The 19,537-nt window shown below is 39.8% G+C and overlaps 1 protein-coding gene across 5 annotated transcripts in view; it reads left to right on the forward strand.

The window, feature by feature from the left end:
* The window catches only part of ankrd12 (ankyrin repeat domain 12), a 169,297-nt gene that overhangs the window by 117,102 nt on the left and 32,658 nt on the right, over nt 1–19,537 (forward strand). For 4 of the 5 annotated variants that reach the window (XM_055633933.1, XM_055633932.1, XM_055633935.1 and 1 more), the window contains 3 exons: nt 1,786–1,950; nt 13,958–14,158; nt 17,715–17,857. In XM_055633933.1, the coding sequence (XP_055489908.1) occupies nt 1,786–1,950; nt 13,958–14,158; nt 17,715–17,857 (509 nt within the window). The remainder of the gene's footprint in view (nt 1–1,785; nt 1,951–13,957; nt 14,159–17,714; nt 17,858–19,537) is intronic. The other variant, XM_055633934.1, reaches the window with a different exon arrangement.

The following is a 19,537-nucleotide window of genomic DNA, read 5'->3' on the forward strand; positions in this document are numbered from 1 at the left end:
TACCTGTCTCTCCTCAGGTAGCTTGTTCCATATACCCACCACTGAGTTGCCCCTTGGGTTCCTCTCTTATCTTTCCCCTCTCATCTTAAGCCTTTGGCCTCTGGTACTGATTCCCCAACCGGGATAAAATAATCTTTTATTTTCCCTTGATTCTTTTATACACCTCTATAAGATTAGTCTCTTGCACTCCAAGAAATAAAGTCCCAACCTCTTCCTATAGTTCAGACCCTCTGTTGCAGTCCTGGTAATATCCTCAAATCTTCTCTGCACTCTTTCCAGCATAATGATGTTCTTTGGTATAGCAGGGTGATCAAAACTGAAGATTACTCCAAATGTGACCTCACCAACATCTTCTACAAATGTAATATAACATCCAAATTCTATACTCAATACTCTGATTGATGGAGGTCGATGCACTAAAAGCTGCCTTTACCACCCTATCTACCTGTAACCGGGTGGATGTGGAGAGGATAGTTCCTCTTGTTTGAGAATTTTTAAATTAAAAAGTGGTGTCCCTTTAAATTATTGCAATGATGTTAGTGCAATCAAGAAAGCAAAAGTAACTGCATGGTTTTATAAGCTTTCTTGATGTTTAATTTAATCTTGGCTGATTTGTATCTAACTGCATTTATCTGCCTTTAAGTCTTGAGTTATTGTCTAAGAATATTCATTGTTTTTTATTTTGAAAATTCATATAATGGTAAATCTACAGCCTTTCTCAGGAGGGAACATTTTCATTGTTCCGTTTTGTGACATATGACAAACAAATAAAACACTTGAAATTTATGTTGGGGTGTGGGCGGCAGGGAAAGTGCCCAAATATTTCTCCAGCAAGACTAAATTCCAATTTTAAAATTGTCTCCCCTCATTGCACTTAAATGCTAATGGTAGTCAGTTCTGTGTGGTCTTTGTTCTTTCAAAAAATAATTGACTCAAAACACAAGCAGTCTGCTGGAGGAACTTAAGGGCCTGTCCCACTTTCACGACCTAATTCACGACCTTTTGTACTCGTGGACATTTTGCATCATGTTAAAAAAAATACCCCGACATGCTTGATGCCACGAGTACCTGCAACTAGCGCCATGACCTGCTACGACCTATCTACGACCACATGACGACCATGCTGCGAGTATGAGTCAAGGGCAAACTCGGCAGAGGTCGTGAATTAAGTCGTGAAAGTGGGACAGGCCCTTTAGCTGGCCAGGCAGCATCTGTGGAGATATATAGACTGTGGGTGTTTGGGATCAGGAAAATCTCTCAGGATGAATTTCTCAGAATCTTGACCTGAAATGTCCACTGTTCATTTTCTTCCACAGATAATGCCTGACCTGCTGAATTCCTCCAGCAGATTGTTACTCCAGATTCCAGTTTCGCCAGTCTCGTGTTTCCATTTGACTAGGTCACCTGCTTTCACCTGCATGCTCTCTTTTGTATGTGCTGTGGGGACATAATCCACATTTATGAAGCCGGTGTCATTCTAACCCAATAAGTTCTGGTATTAGTGTGGCACATTCTTCCAAATCAATATAAATTGTTTGATGTGACAGAGAAATGAACTGCAGAATGGAACGGCCTGGCCAAAGTTGATAAATTCTTCCCATTTGTAACCCAGCCCTCTTGCAATGATAGCAACTATTTGGGACTGATGATATTGAAAAGTTACGTGTGCTATTCATCCATTATTTTTCTTTTAAGATTGTGCTTTCACATATTAATGCTATCAAGTACATATTGAGCATAGGATTTTTGAAATATGACTGACCAATGTTTTCCTTTAAATTTCAGAAAAAGAAGGTCCTGAGAAAAAGAAAATGAAAAGGGAACCTGGAAACAAAAAATCAGTTCCCGTTTGCAAGGCCACACTTGGCGGCATACTTATTGGGTATCCACTGTCGGAACGTCAACAGATGGCTCTAGTGATGCAGATGACTGCGAGAGATAACAGTCCAGGTCATACCAACCATATTTTTGATTTTTCTTGTCAACTTGTGCAATAATTCGTAAGGGGCAAAATTTCTAATGTTTTTCAAATTTTTCTTTGTTGAAATGGTGTAACTAAAATAATGCTTTGCTATTTCTGTTCAAATAAGCAAACATGATGCCCTGTGTAAATGCACCAATTTGATCAAACAGGAGTTGAATTGAAAATGAAATCAAGTGAGAAAAAGCTTATTCTTTATAAAATAGTAAGCTTTTGGTAAACTCAGATATATTATCATTTTTATTCTGGGGTTATCTAATGAGTCCATGTTTGCTTCATTGACTTCCATTTTCTTCCCTTGTGAAAGTGCTGATTCTCTCACTGAGGTACTGTCCTTAAGCAGCCTTTGGTTTGGAATTTAAATGCCAGTTAAAGTTCCTTATCTTAATTCGCTGACGAAACGTGGAATGTTGTATCTTAAAGCTATGGGACCTGCAGTCATCATGAATCAGCAATTTCAACCATTGTTTTATCTTGCAAGCATTTTTGTGAAAACTCTGTGGTTTATTCAATTTACTATATGCTTCTTGGAGATAACTGAGTTTTTATTCCTAGTGTGAGCTCTCAATTTCATACATCATTGATTCTTGAGATCAAATTACTGCAATGTGGGAGGGATGTCCTGTTTAATTTACTGCTATCATTTTAAAGGGGCAGGCCAGCTTCTCTAAAATTTAAGGCTTACAAAATATAGGTCAAAAGGAAGAAAAATGCAGATCTTTAAAGAGGAGGTGATTGAGGGTAGGGCAGTGGATGTTGTCTCCATGGACTTTCAGGAATTTGATATGATCCCTTGTGATCTAGAAGATTAAGTTGCATGATATCCAGGGTAACTTGGTAGTTTGGATTCAAAACTGGCTTACTCATAGAAGACAGACAATAAAACACTCTTGACTCGTGAGAGGAGTGGTGGAAGGATGTCTTTCTGCCTGGAGATCTGTGACCAGTGGTGCTCCACAGGGATCAGTGCTCGGACATCAACACTGAACAGCCATGATCACAATGAATGGCGGTGCTGGCTCGAAGGGCCGAATGACCTCCTCCTGCACATATTTACTATGTTTCTATCTGCTATTTATGATATAGATAAATGACTTAGAAAAAATATATATTTAGGTTAGTTATTAAGTTTGAAGACGACGCAAAAATTGGTGGAGTTGCAGACAGTGCTGAAGGCTGTTAAAAATAATATATCGATCAATCACAGATATAGGAGCAGGAAAATGGTAGATGGAATGTAATCTGAGCAAGTGTGAGGTGTTGTACTTAGGGAAGTCAAATGGAAAGGGAAAGTATACAGTTAATTGTACAGATTAATGATGTACAGAGGAAAATTTGGGTCCAGGTGCATAACTCCCTGAAAGTGGTAACACAACTAGATAGGATGGTAAAGAAGGCCTATGATGTGCTTGCCTTCGTCAGTCAAGCCTTTGATAATATGAGTCAGGAAGTCATTGCAACTTTATAAAACTTTGGTTTGATGCAGTTGAAGAATTTGTGTGCAGTTCTAGTCACCCTATTGCAGGAAGGACATGCAGACTTTGTAGAGGGTGCATGAGGTTTACTAGAATGCTGTTTGAATTGGAGGGTATTAACTATAAGGAGAGGTTGGATAAACAGATTCTTTTCTCTGGAACATCAGTGGCTAATGGGAAACCATAAATAGAAGTTTATAACATTTGAGGCATTGATAGGGTAGATGGTTTGTAAACCTTTTTCTCAAGATGCTAATGTCAAATACTAGAGAGCATAGCTTTAAAGTGAGAACAGGAAAGTTTAAAGGAGATGAGGGGCAATCTTTTTGCAAAGGAAGTGATGGGTGCCTGGAATGCACTGCAAGGGTTGATGGTGAGTAAGCAGATAAGACGGTGGTGTTTAAGTGGCTTTTAGATAAGCACCTGAAAACACAGCAAATGGAGGGATATTGGTAGAAGCGATTAGTTTAATTTGGGGTTGTGTTTGGCACAGATATAATGTGCCGTTCCTGTGCTTTGTCTGATTTGAATAATCCTTCTGAAAGGGCTAGGAAACAGTAGCAATTCACACAAACATCTGAAGAGGGATTGAAATTTAACAATCCATTGAGCTAGCTTCTGTCACTTAAATATTTCACACAGTTCATAGATGCAGTTATTATTCTGGGCAACCAAGTCAGTGACTGACAAAAATAACATTATGGATCTAGTCCATTTGTCAATGTTTACAGACTGGTGAATACACAAAGTAAAGTGAAGTTTGTACAGAATATTTGGTATTGACCTTCATTAATGCTAAAAGATTAGGAGGTTAAAGAAGGGATTCCCTGTGAAATCAGTACCACTTAATCTGTGTCTTACATAATTGGGGAAAAATAATTGCCTTTTCCTGATTATGTAGATACAGATTTTTGTGTCGCACTTGGATCTCTTGTAATATTGATTCTTGCTCAGCCAGGCTTTGATTCTTAAGTTCTTTATCGTCCATTATCATTTGTTTTTATTTTGGTGGGGAGGAGGGCTATGCCAAATTGTGTTTTCACTTTTTTCATTGCACTCACTCTCCGCATTCTTTACTGGACCTGCATTGTAATAATGATCATGTTTCTTATTCAGAAAATATTCATTTACCACAAATGTTTCCTGATATTAGGTGGTGTCTGCTTGCTTATTTACTTTCAATTATGACTTCAGCTTACTGGGTTTTTCAAAACTCAGTTCCCATGCTTATAAAGTTCACCAAAATTACTGGAAAATAAATATAATTGTGAATGTTCAGTTCATGAGTCTATGTCAATGGGATATGAAATGTTCTATGAATACTTTGTGTACCATTTAAATTACATTCAAAGGTACATGACTTTGTTTTGACTGCTGAAGAACAAACTATGGAGAAAAAGGTTCACAATTTCCACAGTTGTTACTGAGAGCTGCTTTAAATTTGGTGTGGCCTGGCGACAAAAGGAGCCAATACAGGTAGTAATATGTCACAGTGTAAATTTTGAACTGCACCTAGTTTGGTTACTGTGCCAGTGAAGGATGTCCAACATTATCCAAAAATTGCATGCATTACAATCTAAAGTTATTAGCATTAGTACTCAGATAATAATGAACATCAACCCAGAACAATGGCCACTAAATTCGATAAAGCCAGTATATGTAATAATAAAACTTAATTAACCTTCTTTAAGACATTTCCGCTTTTAATTTATTTGATCGAGGAACAGCAGGATAATTATGATTGCTCATCCAACTCCCGACTACACTGAGCACAAATTTAAGATTGCTTCATTGTATGGGTTTCAGTGAAGGTTATTTCCAAGAAACTACTTAAGCCAATCTATATATTTTATCACTTCACTAATTGTCTAATGAATCTATTCAAGGAGATTTGTGCTTAAACCAGCTATATTTATTTTGGTAAAATGCTGGTCACTTTCATAGGATCATACAGAATGGAAAGATCTTTGACCCAATTCATCAAAGCTGAAAAAGATACCCAATCTAAGCATTTGCCTGCACCTCGCCCACATCCCTCTATATCATGTCTATCTATGTACATGTCCAAATGTCTTTTAAATGTTATTGTACCTGTCCCATCTACTTCCTCTGGCAGCTTGTTCCATATACCCATCACTGTATGTGAAAAAGTTACCATTTGGGAGCTGATTAAATCTTTCCCCTCTTATCTTTAATATATGCCCTCTAGATCTTGATTTCCCCCAGGCAGAAAAATGGTGCATTCATCCTATCTATATTCTTCATGATTTTGTAAACCTCTAAGATTACCATCAGTCTCATGTGCTCCAAGGAATAAAGCCCTAGCTTGCCCACCCTCACCCTATAGCTCAGGCCTTGAATCATGGCAACATACTTAGATCCCTTTCCAGCTTGCTGGGATCTATCTGAGAGCAAAGTGACCAAAACTGAACATACTATTTCAAGTGCAGCCTCTTCAACATCTTGTCTACCTGTGATACTACGTTCAGGTAGCTATGTACCTGTATTCCTATATCCCTCTGCTCTGCAACACTCTCTTGGTGCTCGATCGTTTACTTCAATATAATATGGCATTGTGGTAAATGTGCTGAATGACTGAGGAAGAAATATGTTGATTGTTACCAGAGGACAGACAGTCTGAATCTTTTTCCCCAGGGTGCAAATGTTGAAGGCTAGAGGGCTTAGCTTTAAGGTTAGAGGGGCAAAGTTTAAAGGAGATGTGTGGGACAAGTTTTTTTACACTGAGTGGTGGGTGCCTGGAATGTGCTGCCAGGAATGGTGCTGGAGTAAGTTACAATAGTGTCATTTTAATGACCTATGGATAAGCAAATGGATACATAGGAATGATGGGATGCAGACAGAGGCAACTAGTTTAATTTGGCATCGTGTCTGACAAGGATGTTTTGGGCTGAAGAGCCTGTTCCTGTGCTATACTGTTCATTGGTCAAATACACAAATTTGGCTGAAACCCAATCTTCCTTTCTTTCTCATCTGATACAACTTCAAGTAGTATTCGTAATAGAAAACCCCTATTTGTACATCGTATGAACATAAATGGAAGTAAGAAGGGGGCATTTAACCTCTTCTTCAGTTCTGTCATCTGATGCAATGCCAATTTCTTACACTAAACCCAGATTCCATGATTCCATCAATGTCCAAAAAATTACCCATTTTTGTCTTAAGTATACTTGCAGGCTGAGTCTTTAGAACACTCTTGGATAGAGAATTCGTAAGATTTACTATCCTAATAAATTTCTTCCAATCTCAGGCGCAAATTGTTATCCTCTTATTTCAAGAGTGACATCTGGGACTGTACAATCCACCCAAAGGAATGGTCAACCCTTTATCTATCCTATCGATCCCTCAATAAATCGCTACACGTTCCTCTAAACCAGGGGCCTCCAAACCTTTCAGCATGAGGGCCACATTATAAATTTCGCACATTTTTGCTGGCCGTACACTCACGCTCACTCACTCACTCACGCATGCACACCACACGCACCAGCGCGCACACACCGCACACTCAATACACACACACACCCCAATCTTCCTCATCCACACACAACCAAGCACACGTCATCCAAACCCCTATTTGTACATCCACTCACAAGAGGGCATTTACACCCCTTCACACTCACAGACCCCCCAGATTCCATGACTCACAGACACACCCCCCCCACTTTTGTCTTACATATACTTGCACCCCCACTCTTGGATAGAGACACAAGACTACCTACCCCCGCACCCCATCCTCTTATTTCAAGAGTGACGCACCCCCCCCACTCACACACCCCCCCCCCCTCACATCGACCTTCATCCCCCTCACACAACACACGCCTCCAAACCTTTCAGCATGAGGGCACATTATAAATTTTGCACGTTTTTGCTGGCTGTACCCACTCACACACACACACACGCCCACACTCACACACACACACACACACACACACACACACACTCATTCACACACACACACACACACACACACACACACACACACACCTCACACACACACACACACACACCCACACACACACACTCACACACACACACACACACACACACACACACACCCCCACACACACACACACACACACCCCACACACACACACACACACACACACACACACACACACACACACACACACACACACACACACACACACACACATTCACACACACACACACACACACCCACTCACACACACACACCCCCACTCACACACACACACACACACACACACACACACACACACACACCCCCACTCACACACACACACCCCCCCACACACACACACACACACTCACACACACACACACACACACACACACACACACACACACACACACACACACACGCTCACACACACACACACACACACACACACACTCACACACACACACACACATCGCTCACTGGCTCACTGGGGCTGCTGCTGTAGCCAATCTTCACTGTCTCCCCGGGGCCATCGACGGTAACCTGTCAGCATCTGCACACAAAACCTCAACTTGATAGCCTACGGCAAACGAACGTGTAAGTTCCCGTGCTACCACAGAACCCGCTAAATAGCCCGCCGCATGGAACGTGTTAAGGGCTTGTTGCGGGCCGGATAAAATCTTGTGGCGGGCCGAATGTGGCCCGCGGGCCATAGTTTGGAGTCCCCGGCTCTAAACTACAGAGAGTATAGGCTCTGTCGCAATCTTATCTTGCAGGATTCTGTGAATATTTTGTGTACGTCTGTTGTATCTAAATCCATCTTTCATTAGGGAGGACAGACCACGTGGCTTAGGCTTAGGCTTAATGAATTGGGTCAGACTATTCTTATCATTGGTCTTGAGGATCCTGACCTGCTGCTGTATAATTTAAAGCTTAGGCCCAGCTACGTTGTTGGGGAATTTCTTGATCTCAAATATGAAATTCCAAGGAATGCTGAAGATTAGACTTCTGATAAGCAATTCTTAAGTAGGTAATTTGACCAGCTGATTTTAAGTCTGTTCTCTGCTATTTTTTGCATTGTAACTTTTTAATATAACTCTATTTATATTGTTTTTGTCTTGACCTTGACATTTGTTTTTGCATAAAAACAACGCCTTAGCAAATTTAGAAAATGTAGTTCCTCTTGTATTGGAAGCATCTTTCAAGACAGCTTTTTTTTAAAAGCATGTGAAAAAATTAACATTGTTTTCAGTAAAATATCATTTGCAGAATGGTAGAATTGCAGTTGAATACTGTAGTAACATAGCCAGTTCTGGTAAAGGTAATCAATGTACAAATAGCTTTACTTGTGCCTTTGAGTCTTTGTAAAACTGGATCCTGTCATCGACCTTAAGCCCACATGTCTGACTGCAGAGCAAACTCCATCATCCCACTGTTCGTTGCATTTACTAACACAGACGGGCCAATCTTCCCCCAGGAGTCAGTCTTCCTTCAGGCTAGTTAATGACAGCCTGTTTATCTCTGTAGTAGGGAATGCAAGGCTACAGTGATAGCAATTGAGACTTCAACAAAGTTTATAATTAAAAAGGAAAGGAACTACAAGGAGGCATATTGGACTGGGTTTCAACATTGGTAAACTCGTGTGTATCAACATATGGAATCATGTTGGAAGAAGTTAAATATAAAATGTTAAAATTTGAGAATTTAGCTTCCTAACTTGACTCTAAAAGTGGTAAGATGTGCATTTTAACGTGTGCAAAGCATTTGACAAAGTGTCAACCACACAAGCTTAAAGTGCCTTGGGATGTTTCATTGTGATAGTTTCATTACATTTTAATGGAAATGTGTGTCATTATACAATAATTAGAAATCTCAACAAATTTGCAGGCATTGTCAAGCTGGGAGTAGTAGTTAAACATGAGGCTGTAATTGGGGATCTACAAAATGACATCAAAAAGTCCAAGTGCTGGTAGTGCCAGATAAAATGTAATATAGATAATTGTTGGGTACCACGCAAAAATGAGCAATTATATTCTCCACTAAATGGTATTCATCTTGTTAGGTTGGGATAATGTGTTTTACCATATTTCAACCGTGGCAATCACTGAGCTGTAACCAAAATAAAAACCCTGCAAATCGAAGAGAACTAGAACAAACATTTTAGTTTAATTTAAAGAATTAGCATTCAAACAGACCCTTCGGCCCACCGCCCACACCGGCCATTCACACTAATTCCAGGTTGTCCCACTTTGTCATCCATTTTCTACAAACGATGGTTAATTTACAGAGGCAAATTAACCCACAAACATTCACATCTTTGAGTTGTGGAGGGAAAAGCGGAGCACCCGGAGGAAAGCCACAGGTGGGAACGCGAGTACTCCATACAGACATCACCCAAGGTCAGGATTGAACCCAGGTCTCTGGCACTGATAAGGCATTCCTGATAACAGAAAGGTTAAATTACAGCCGAAAGATTTGGACTTCTCAGCATTTGATAGAAGCAACAAAACAATGATATAATCAATAAATAAAGTTATGTAAAGTCCAAAGAGCAATCATCAATTTCCTGTCCCAGCATTATTCAAATTCAATGCTAAAAATACGTTATGTGGGATTTTGGTTCCTGATAAACTATAGGGTAGAACATTCTGAACTATCATACCTTCAAAGGGAAAATGTATCATGACAAGAAAGTGAATATTCTCTCATTTAGGTTGTTTTTATTCCGTTGATATTTAATTAAAATAATCCTGAAATTAAAATTACAGTTAGTTGCCGCTGTTATAGTAAGAAGCGGTATGAATATGTATTAACATATCTTTTAACTTGTTCTTTGTTAAATACTGCAATTAGAAGTTACAGTAAAACACTTTCCAACTTGTTTGAAACTAATTATAACAAAATTGAAGAAAACATCAAAAAGGATGTTGAGAGGTGGTCGACCCTTCCTCTAGACTTCAGTGCCAGAATACAAACGGTAAAAATGAATATCCTACCTAAACTACTATATTTATTCCAATCTCTCCCAATTAATGTCCCCCGAGATAAATTCATAGCCTGGGATAAAATGATCTCTAGATTCATTTGGAATAGCAAAAAACCAAGAGTAAAACTAACAACACTTCAACTTCCGAAAAGCAAGGGTGGAATGGCTTTACCAAATATGAGGAAATACTTTTATGCAGCTCAACTCAGACCTCTGGCTTGTTGGTGTAGACCTGATTATGAATCTCGATGGAAAGAAATGGAAAGGGAGATACAAGGTTACCAGACCCAGATTTTGGTGGGAGACAAATATCTGAGAGGGGCTTTGAGACATGCTATGGATCCAATAGTAGCATTTACGTTAGAAATATGGAATGTTATAGTGGAAAAATACAAATTAAAAAGAGGGGTTCACGCATTGAAGTGGTTCGCATATGACTCAAAGTTTAAGCCAGGGGTGTATGATTCAAAATTCAAAGAATGGGCACAAAAAGGCATAACGGCAATGTATACAGTTTCAGAAAATGGCGAGTTTATGAGCTTCCAAGATTTAAAGTCAAAGTATGGTCTCGAAAACAAAGATTTTTTTAGATACTTGCAATTAAGAGACTACTTTACAAAAGAGATAAGGCCAGAACTAGATGAAACTTCAAATAATGTGATCAAGGTGATTGTGGATGCATACAAACAGAAGGGGTCTCGGGTCATCTCTGCTTTCTACCAAGCTCTGGTGGAAAGCGGGGGAGAATCAACGCTCTACATAAAAACAAAATGGGAAGCAGAATTAAAGATTCAAATAACAGAAGAAGAATGGTATCAAATGTGTGAAACACAATGTTCATCCACAAGCTCACTAGTATGGAGAGAATTTTGCTGGAAGAATCTATCTCGCTTTTTTATAACACCCAAAATAAAAAGCAGACAACTTGCTGTCCAACAACACTGTTGGAGGCTGTGTGGGAGTACGGAGGCAGACCACTCGCATATTTTCTGGAACTGTGTAAAGATAAGGCCATGCTGGGAAAATGTTAATGCAGCTGTAAATAATATCTTGGGTTATAAAATCCCAAATACCTGCCCTGTGATGTATCTGGGGCGTATTAAAGATAGTGTAAAAATAGAAGATACAAATTTGATTAAAGTTTTGCTTGCAGCAAGTAAGAAGGCCATTACCAGGCAGTGGCTTAATGAAAAAAGTCCAGAACAGGGACAGTTGTTGGAAATTGTGCGAGACATCTTTAATATGGAGAAATTTACATATTCCTTGAGTATCAAGGAGAATTCATTTGAGAAGATCTGGGAAAAATGGACTGTTTACTTGAGTCATGACACCAATTAGATAAATGCCGAGCTAGATATGGGAAGATTGCGTTATATAGAACTAGATGGTATGAATGTTGAATTATCTCCAGATAACTAATCAATGTAATGATTTTTCTTATTTTAATTTGGTAAGTAAACCACACGGCCTTATTCCAATTTTTTTTTATTTATTTACTTCTTTTTTTTTTCCCCCGATCTACTTATTTTTTTTATTTTGATTGCTGTTTTTCTTACTTTGTTTTATTTATGGTGATGGTGTTGCACTGTTTTGAAAATATCTCTTAAAAATCAATAAACATTTAAGTGGAAAAAAAAAAGAAGTTACAGTAATGTATATGTGCAATCTTTATTACAGTAAGACCTCTTGCTCACTTACTAAATGACAAAATCTTAATTAAGTAAACTTAATACCAATATAATCTCACTCTGATCACAATGAACCTCAAATTGTTCCAAGGTTCATCTACATGGGAAAGTCTTTCAAAGGCCTTTGGATATAAATTCTAAATGGATCTTTTGTTTCATGAAGAAATTCCTTCTGACATCAGTCATCTTTTTTGTACACGAACAGTGCAGTAAAATCTGATTTCTCAGTTCTGAATGTTTTAGTACAAATCCAATTAAATATGTTCTTATTTAGCAAATTGGTTTTCATTTTGACCAAGTAATGATTTATACAGTTTATTGTTATAAATTGGGATGTGTGGCACATCAAAATCACTACAATAACAGTTGGAATGTTGCATGCAATTTGAGCAGCATGCTGCCTAAAATACAATAGTACTCTTGGTAATAGCCCTGTCCCACATTACGAGTTCATTCAAGAGCTCTCCCGAGTTTAAAAAAAATCAAACTCGTGGTAAGCACAGAGAATGAACGTAGCGGTTACATCGGAGCTCGGGGATGTCTCTTACCGGCTCGTAACGCTAACGGCAGGTACTCGAGAAGACTCGTTAACGGCAGGTAAGCACCGGAAGACTCGTGAAGATTTTTCAACATGTTGGAAAAATGTCCACGAGAGCCTTGAGTACCGAAGAATGGCCATTACCGTAAATCTCCCAGTTCGAATCAGGGCAAACTCGGGAGAGCTCTTGGAATGAACTCGTACTGTGGGACAGGGCTTTAAAGGAGCATATTAGAGCAACCTTTACCTTTTTCAAAATGTAATAAACTGTGCCATTCTATCTTGCACAACCTCCACTTTACCTTCTAATTTCCCCAGTCAACTAGTCAACTGTTGTGTGTGCTCCTCTCTGTGTGCTTGTTAAATATTGGTCAATTATTAAACTCCCTTATTCACATCATTATTGGTATTTCAGTTTTAAAAATAAGCATTGTATAAGAAAATCTTTTTGTATTTGTGGTCCTAAATGATTCCTCTTGTGTGCCTCTACACCGCGGTGTGCTTCTTGTGATACCTTTCTGCTTTTGAGGCATATTTTCATTGACCATCCAAATTTAGAAATATGTATGAATTCACATATTTACAATTTAGTCCTTTAATTGTTTTATCTATGAAATGTTATTGTTTCATTGATGAATTTTTTTTTCTAGGCAGCTGGTGTATGCTGGTGTTAACATTTCTAAACAAATGTATATCTTTATTAAAAAGCAGAAGAATGTAGTGACAACAATCGACTTCATTTGATGAAATGTGGTTTACACCTTCATTTCACTGAATCCCCAATTTCAGATAGTTTTGGAACATTATTGATGTATGTTTATTATCTGTTCTATTGATCATTGGTAATGCAGATGCTGGGAAAATAAATCTGCTGGTAAGGTTGAGTAAAAAATATATGCTTTTGCGAAAACTTTTAATGGGCGGCACGGTACCTCAGCGGTAGAGTTGCAGCCTTACAGCGCTAGAGACCTGGATTCGATCCTGGCTATGGGTGCTGTTTGTACGTTTGTTTGCATTTTCGCCGTGACTGGGTTTTCCCTGGTGTTCCGGTTTCCTCCCACACTCCGAAGATGTACAGGTTTGTAGGTTAATTTAGCTTTGGTAAAATTATAAATAGTCTTGAGTGTATAGATAGTGCTAGTGTAAAGGAATCACTGGTTGGCGCAGACTCGGTGGGCCGAAGGGCCTGTTTCCGCGCTGTATCTCTAAACTAAAAACAAATAGCTTTACAGTATAACCATCCTGCTAACTTTTCTAAGCTTCATGTTGGAACTTAAATCTAATAGTATTAATCTTGCATTTGCGTAATTTATAACATTAACTCAGCAAATATTTGTATTTATTCTTTATAGATTCTACTCCAAACCACCCATCTCAGGCAACACCAGGACAGAAAAAGACTCCAAGTTCCTCATCTCGACAAAAAGACAAAGTTAATAAACGAAATGAGAGAGGAGAAACACCATTGCACATGGCAGCCATTCGTGGTGAGACTAAGCAAGTCAAAGAGCTTATTAGTCAAGGTGCTGATGTTAACGTTAAAGATTTTGCTGGTGAGTCAAAGAATGGCCTTAAATTTTATTATTTGAAATACCTGGAGGATTTTTGGCATTTTGTTTCTATGATGTCTTTCACTTGCTTTCCTGTCTCAATGAGTTTGTCTCAGTGATAGCTGAGTCTGGAAGTTCAGTTTTTGATCAGCTATGTTGGCTGATCTCAGTTACAGCAGTATTTACCCAACCTTTCTCACTATTAGGGAGCAAATAAATAATCAGCCAGTTCCCAATTCTTGTGATGCAGATTCCTATAAGCAAGTTCGGTATTCCGACTGCGCATGCTCAGATCATGGGTCACAAGCGAAACACACACTCGGCAGCCGTGACTCGGCATGCACATAGACCTGTGCCTCATCCGCAGCCAGGATTGATCCCGGGTCTCCAGCGCCGCAATCTCTGTCGAACCTCCACTGGACAATCCCTATCCCCTCCCGAGTGCCACACCCGTGTCCAGGGGCGGCCAGAGACGTCGGGAGTTAGACAGTTAGACAGTTAACCTATAGCCCTGCCTGGACTTACGGGAACGACGGCCCAGGCTTACAGCCGGCACGGAGAAGCAGCGCTAACTCCACGGCTCCGAGCTAGTGGCCCGTCAGTCTAGGCGGGGCTGTAGGTTAACCCGGCGAGACAGGCAGAGTTGAGCTGGATTTAAAGCTGCTTCTCTGCGCTGGCTTTAAGCCTGGTCCGTCGTTCCCGTAGGTCCAGGCAGGACTGGAGGGTTAACAGGCAGATTTGAGCTGGATTTAGCACTGCTTCTCCGTGCTGGCTGAAAGCCTGGGCCGTCGTTTCCGTAAGTCCTGGCAGGGCTGTAGGTTAACCCGGCAAAACAGGCAGTGTTGAGCTGGATATAGCGCTGCTTCTCTGCGCTGGCTGTGGGCCTGAGGGCACCGCTCCCGTCTGACTCTGGGCACTCTCGGGAGGGGACGGGGATGGTTCAGTGGCGGTTCGGCAGCGATTGCAGTGCAGGAGACCCGGATTCGGTCCTGGCTGCAAAGGAGGTGCAGATCTGTGTCCATGCCGCAGCACGGCTGCCGAGAGTTTTTATCGCTTGTGACCTTTGACAAATCCCATGATTCCTTGCATTTATTCGGAATACCGAACTCACTTATTGGAATTTGCATGTAAATGACAATAGGATCAGAATCGCTTGTCCACTCCTATGGTAAAGCCTCTTTTCAAACTTGCACATGAATAGAAACTGCATATAAAAGTTAATGGAGACCAACCAGTCTCTTTGGAGATTGCCAAAGATTGGGATAGACAAGTCTAGTTCATAAATGAGTTGTTACATTTGAAAACCAGATTCAGTGACAGTTTTCTCCCAGGCAACTGAACCGTCCTATCACGGACTAGAGGGCGGTCCTGACCTCCCATCTACCTCATTAGAGACCTTCTGACTACCTTTAATCAGATTTTTCTGGACTCTTATCTTGCACTAAACATTATTCCCTCTATCCCGTATCTGTGCACTGTGGGTGGCTTGATTTTAATCATGTAGTCTTTCCGCTGACGGAAAAGCACGCAACAACAACAAAAAATCACTGTATCGTGGTACATGTGACACTAAACTAAATTAAAACAGAGCAGCATAATTGACTTCACCTTTGAATCATAAATGAGGCCTACACCTTTGGGCATGGGTGGCTAAAAGTCACACTTTTAAAACCTGATTGACTGCATTAACAATGCACATCAGTACATTAACACAGTTTATGCCACAGTTTATTCAACACAATTCGTCCAGTGGTATAAACTCCATTTGTTAGGATTGAAAATGCTTTTTGCCCTGGACAATGTTTGTGAAATTTGCAACTGGTTGCATGCTGTTGGTTTAAAAAAACGTATTTATTGGATTCAAAGCGGCATTGAAAACGCTCAACGCTTCCCAAACACTCGCCTGTGTTCATATTCATTCAAACGGAAGGTGTTATTGGTAAACGCGGTGTGCTCACTTTGTCTTGCAGATTGTGTACATAGTTAATATGTCTCCACTGTAAACTGCTTGAACTTAGAATTTCTGACGATAAAATAAAGCTGTAATGAAGGTCTCAATTCTTCTCTGAACATCTCCATGGCACCCTCTGCAGGCGATAATAAAATTGAATTCGTCCAAATTTGAGCTTTTGAAAGATGCAAGACGTCAGACCTGTATTTAGGACACAGATGCCAAAAATATTTTTGTTCAGCAGGTGATTCTAGTAGGAATTATTCCTCATCCCCTTCTGATTGATAGGATGGCTAAACTGCACATGATTAATACCTGAGGAATCTGCAGTAATACAAATCGGGGGAAATTTGGAAAATAACTTGTTCACTTTCACCAAGCCATTTATATGGATATTTTGATTCTCGTAAGGCTGAAGTGTGACTACATTCCAGAGAATCGCAAACTTGGTGGTTAACTTCTGACATTTACAGCAGAATCAAAGTAATATGGAGCATTGTATTGTTATGGTATGAATGCATGAGTGTTATGGGTTATGGTATGAGTGCAGGCAGGTGGGACTAAGGGAAAAAAAAGTTGTTCGGCACGGACTTGTAGGGCCGACATGGCCTGTTTCCGTGCTGTAATTGTTATATGGTTACGATAATAAGATTTTTAATGAATCATAAACAGGCTTTGTCCCTCTGTTCTGCCTCCCTTCTTCCAACCGGTAACCATATTCAGTTAAAGCCAAGGCAAGCCAACATTAATTCGCACAAAACTTTGATTACCCCTAACCCCAGTCTTTGCCATCCTGTCCCTCATAAACCCCTCTAACTTACCCACCTCTGATAACCATACTGTAGTCACCTAGCTTCTCCTTGCTGCCCCTGTTAAATAACATTAGTCACCCTTCTGTCTTCTGCAGTTGGTAGACGATATCCATGCAGTTGGCCTCGGCAATTTCTTCCCTCTGTTTCCCACAAGGCCTGAGTATTCACAAGGTCAGGCCCTGGGCATTTATATATCTTAATGCACTCTAAGACTGCCAATCCCTCCACTATAGTAATCTGTATATGGTCCAAGACATCACAGCTTATTTGCCTCAATTCCTTATCCTCCGTGTTCTTTACCACAGTAAAAAACGATGAAAAATATTAATTAAAAATCTCACCCACCGCTTCTGGCTCCACACATGGCAAACATGCTGATCTTTAATAAGACCTATTCTCTCCACAACCATCTTATTAATATACCTTTGGAGTGTCGAGATTTTACCTAGCCTGCCAGATCCATTTCATCCCTTTTTAACCTCATGATTTACCTCCTGCATATCTTATACTCGGCAAGAAGTGCAGGAGCTGATGCTCACATGGTTTAAAGGCTCAACAGCAAGCAATATTACTACACTGTACTACACAAACCTACACTGAAAAGCAGTGTGCAGATTTAATCAATGTTGTGACCCTTGCCATAATTCTTCGAGTTAATCAGAATGTATTTGTCAAGCACTGGATTCACAAAGTCAGTAATTAAAAAAAGTGAATTAAGGTTTATTTTTAAATCCTCATTTAAACTCTGTAAAATAATTGTTTTTTTCTTGTTTGCTCTAACCCCATGCAATCTTAGACTGGACTCCACTACATGAAGCTTGCAATTTGGGTTATTATGAAGTTGCTAAATTGCTGATACTTGCAGGAGCTGATGTAAATACCCGGGGTCTTGAAAATGATACTCCATTGCATGATGCTGCAAGCAATGGACATAGAGATGTACGTATTGCCATTTGTTAGCTACTTATTTTGTCACATGAAGTTGAATTTTAATGTAATAGAGTCGGGAGTGTCGTATTGTCATATATCCTGAAACAGAACAATTAAATTCTTACTTGCTGCAGCAGCAGCACAACAGATTTGTAAACATAGATACAAAACCCTTCGAAGGGTTCTGAACCAAAACATCTCTTATTTTTCTCCGGAGTTGGTGCCTGATCCGTTGAATTACACCAGCATTTTGTGTCTATCTTTGGTGTAAACCAGCATCTTCAGTTCCTTCCGAGACAGATATGTAAACATAGTACTCTGTAAACACCATAATAAACAAACAATTATAAAAAACAAACCATTACAGTGCCGTCCATAATGTTTGGGACAAAGACCCATCATATAATTTATTTGCCTCTGTACTCCATAATTTCAGATTCAGATTCAGATTCAATTTTAATTGTCATTGTCAGTGTACAGTACAGAGACAACGAAATGCATTTAGAGACAACGAAATGCACTTAGAGACAACGAAATTTGAGATTTGTAATAGAAAAAAATCGTGGTTAAAGTTCACATTTAATAAAGGCCATTTTAATATATTTTGGTTTCACCATGCAGAAATTACAGCAGTGTTTATACATAGTCCCCCCATTTCAGGGCACCCCAATGTTTGGGACACAGCAATGTCATGTAAATGAAAGTGGTCACGTTTAGTATTTTGTTGCATATCCTTTGCATGCAATGACTGCTTGAAGTCTACGATTGATGGACATCACCAGTTGCTGGGTGTCTTCTCTGGTGATGCTCTGCCAGGCCTGTATTGCAGACATATTTAGCTCTTTAGCTTATGCTTGTTTTGGGGGCTAGTCCCCTTCAGTTTTGTCTTCAGCATTTAAAAGGCATGCTCAATTGGGTTCAGATCGGGTGATTGACTTGGCCACTCAAGAATTTACCATTTTTAGCTTTGAAAAACTCCTTTGTTGCTTTAGCAGTATGTTTGGGATCATTGTCTTGCTTTGGAATAAACCACCAGCCAATGAGTTTTGAGGCATTTGTTTGAACTTGAGCAGATAAGATGTGTCCATACATTTCAGAATTCATTATGCTATTACCATCAGCAGTTGTATTATCAATGAAGATAAGTGAGCCAGTACCTTCAGCAGCCGTACACGCCCCACCACCGTGTTTCACAGATGAGGCGGTATGCTTTGGATCTTAGGCAGTTCCTTCTGTCTTCCATAGTTTGCTCTCGCCATCATTTTGATATAATTTAATCTTCGTCTCATCTGTCCACAAGACCTTTGTCCGGAACTGTGGTTGCTCTTTTAAGTACTTCTTGGCAAACCGTAACCTGGCCATCTTAGTTTTGCGGCTAACCAGTGGTTTGTATCTTGCAGTGTAGCCTCTGTATTTCTGTTCATGAAGTCTTCTGCAGACAGTGGTCATTGACAAATCCACACCTGACTCCTGAAGAGTGTTTCTGATCAGACGGACAGGTGTTTGGGTTTTTTTCTTTATTATAGAGAGAATTCTACTGTCATCAGCTGTGGAGGTCTTCCTTGGCCTGCCAGTCCCTTGGTGATTAGTAAGTTCACCAGTGCTCTCTTTCTTCTTAATAATGTTCTAAACAGTTGATTTTGATAAATCTTGGTTTTGGCCAATAACAGTTTTATTCTTGTATCTCAG

This window comes from Leucoraja erinacea, chromosome 4 (genome assembly GCF_028641065.1).
Source record: "Leucoraja erinacea ecotype New England chromosome 4, Leri_hhj_1, whole genome shotgun sequence".
Classification (NCBI taxonomy): Eukaryota; Metazoa; Chordata; class Chondrichthyes; order Rajiformes; family Rajidae; genus Leucoraja; species Leucoraja erinaceus.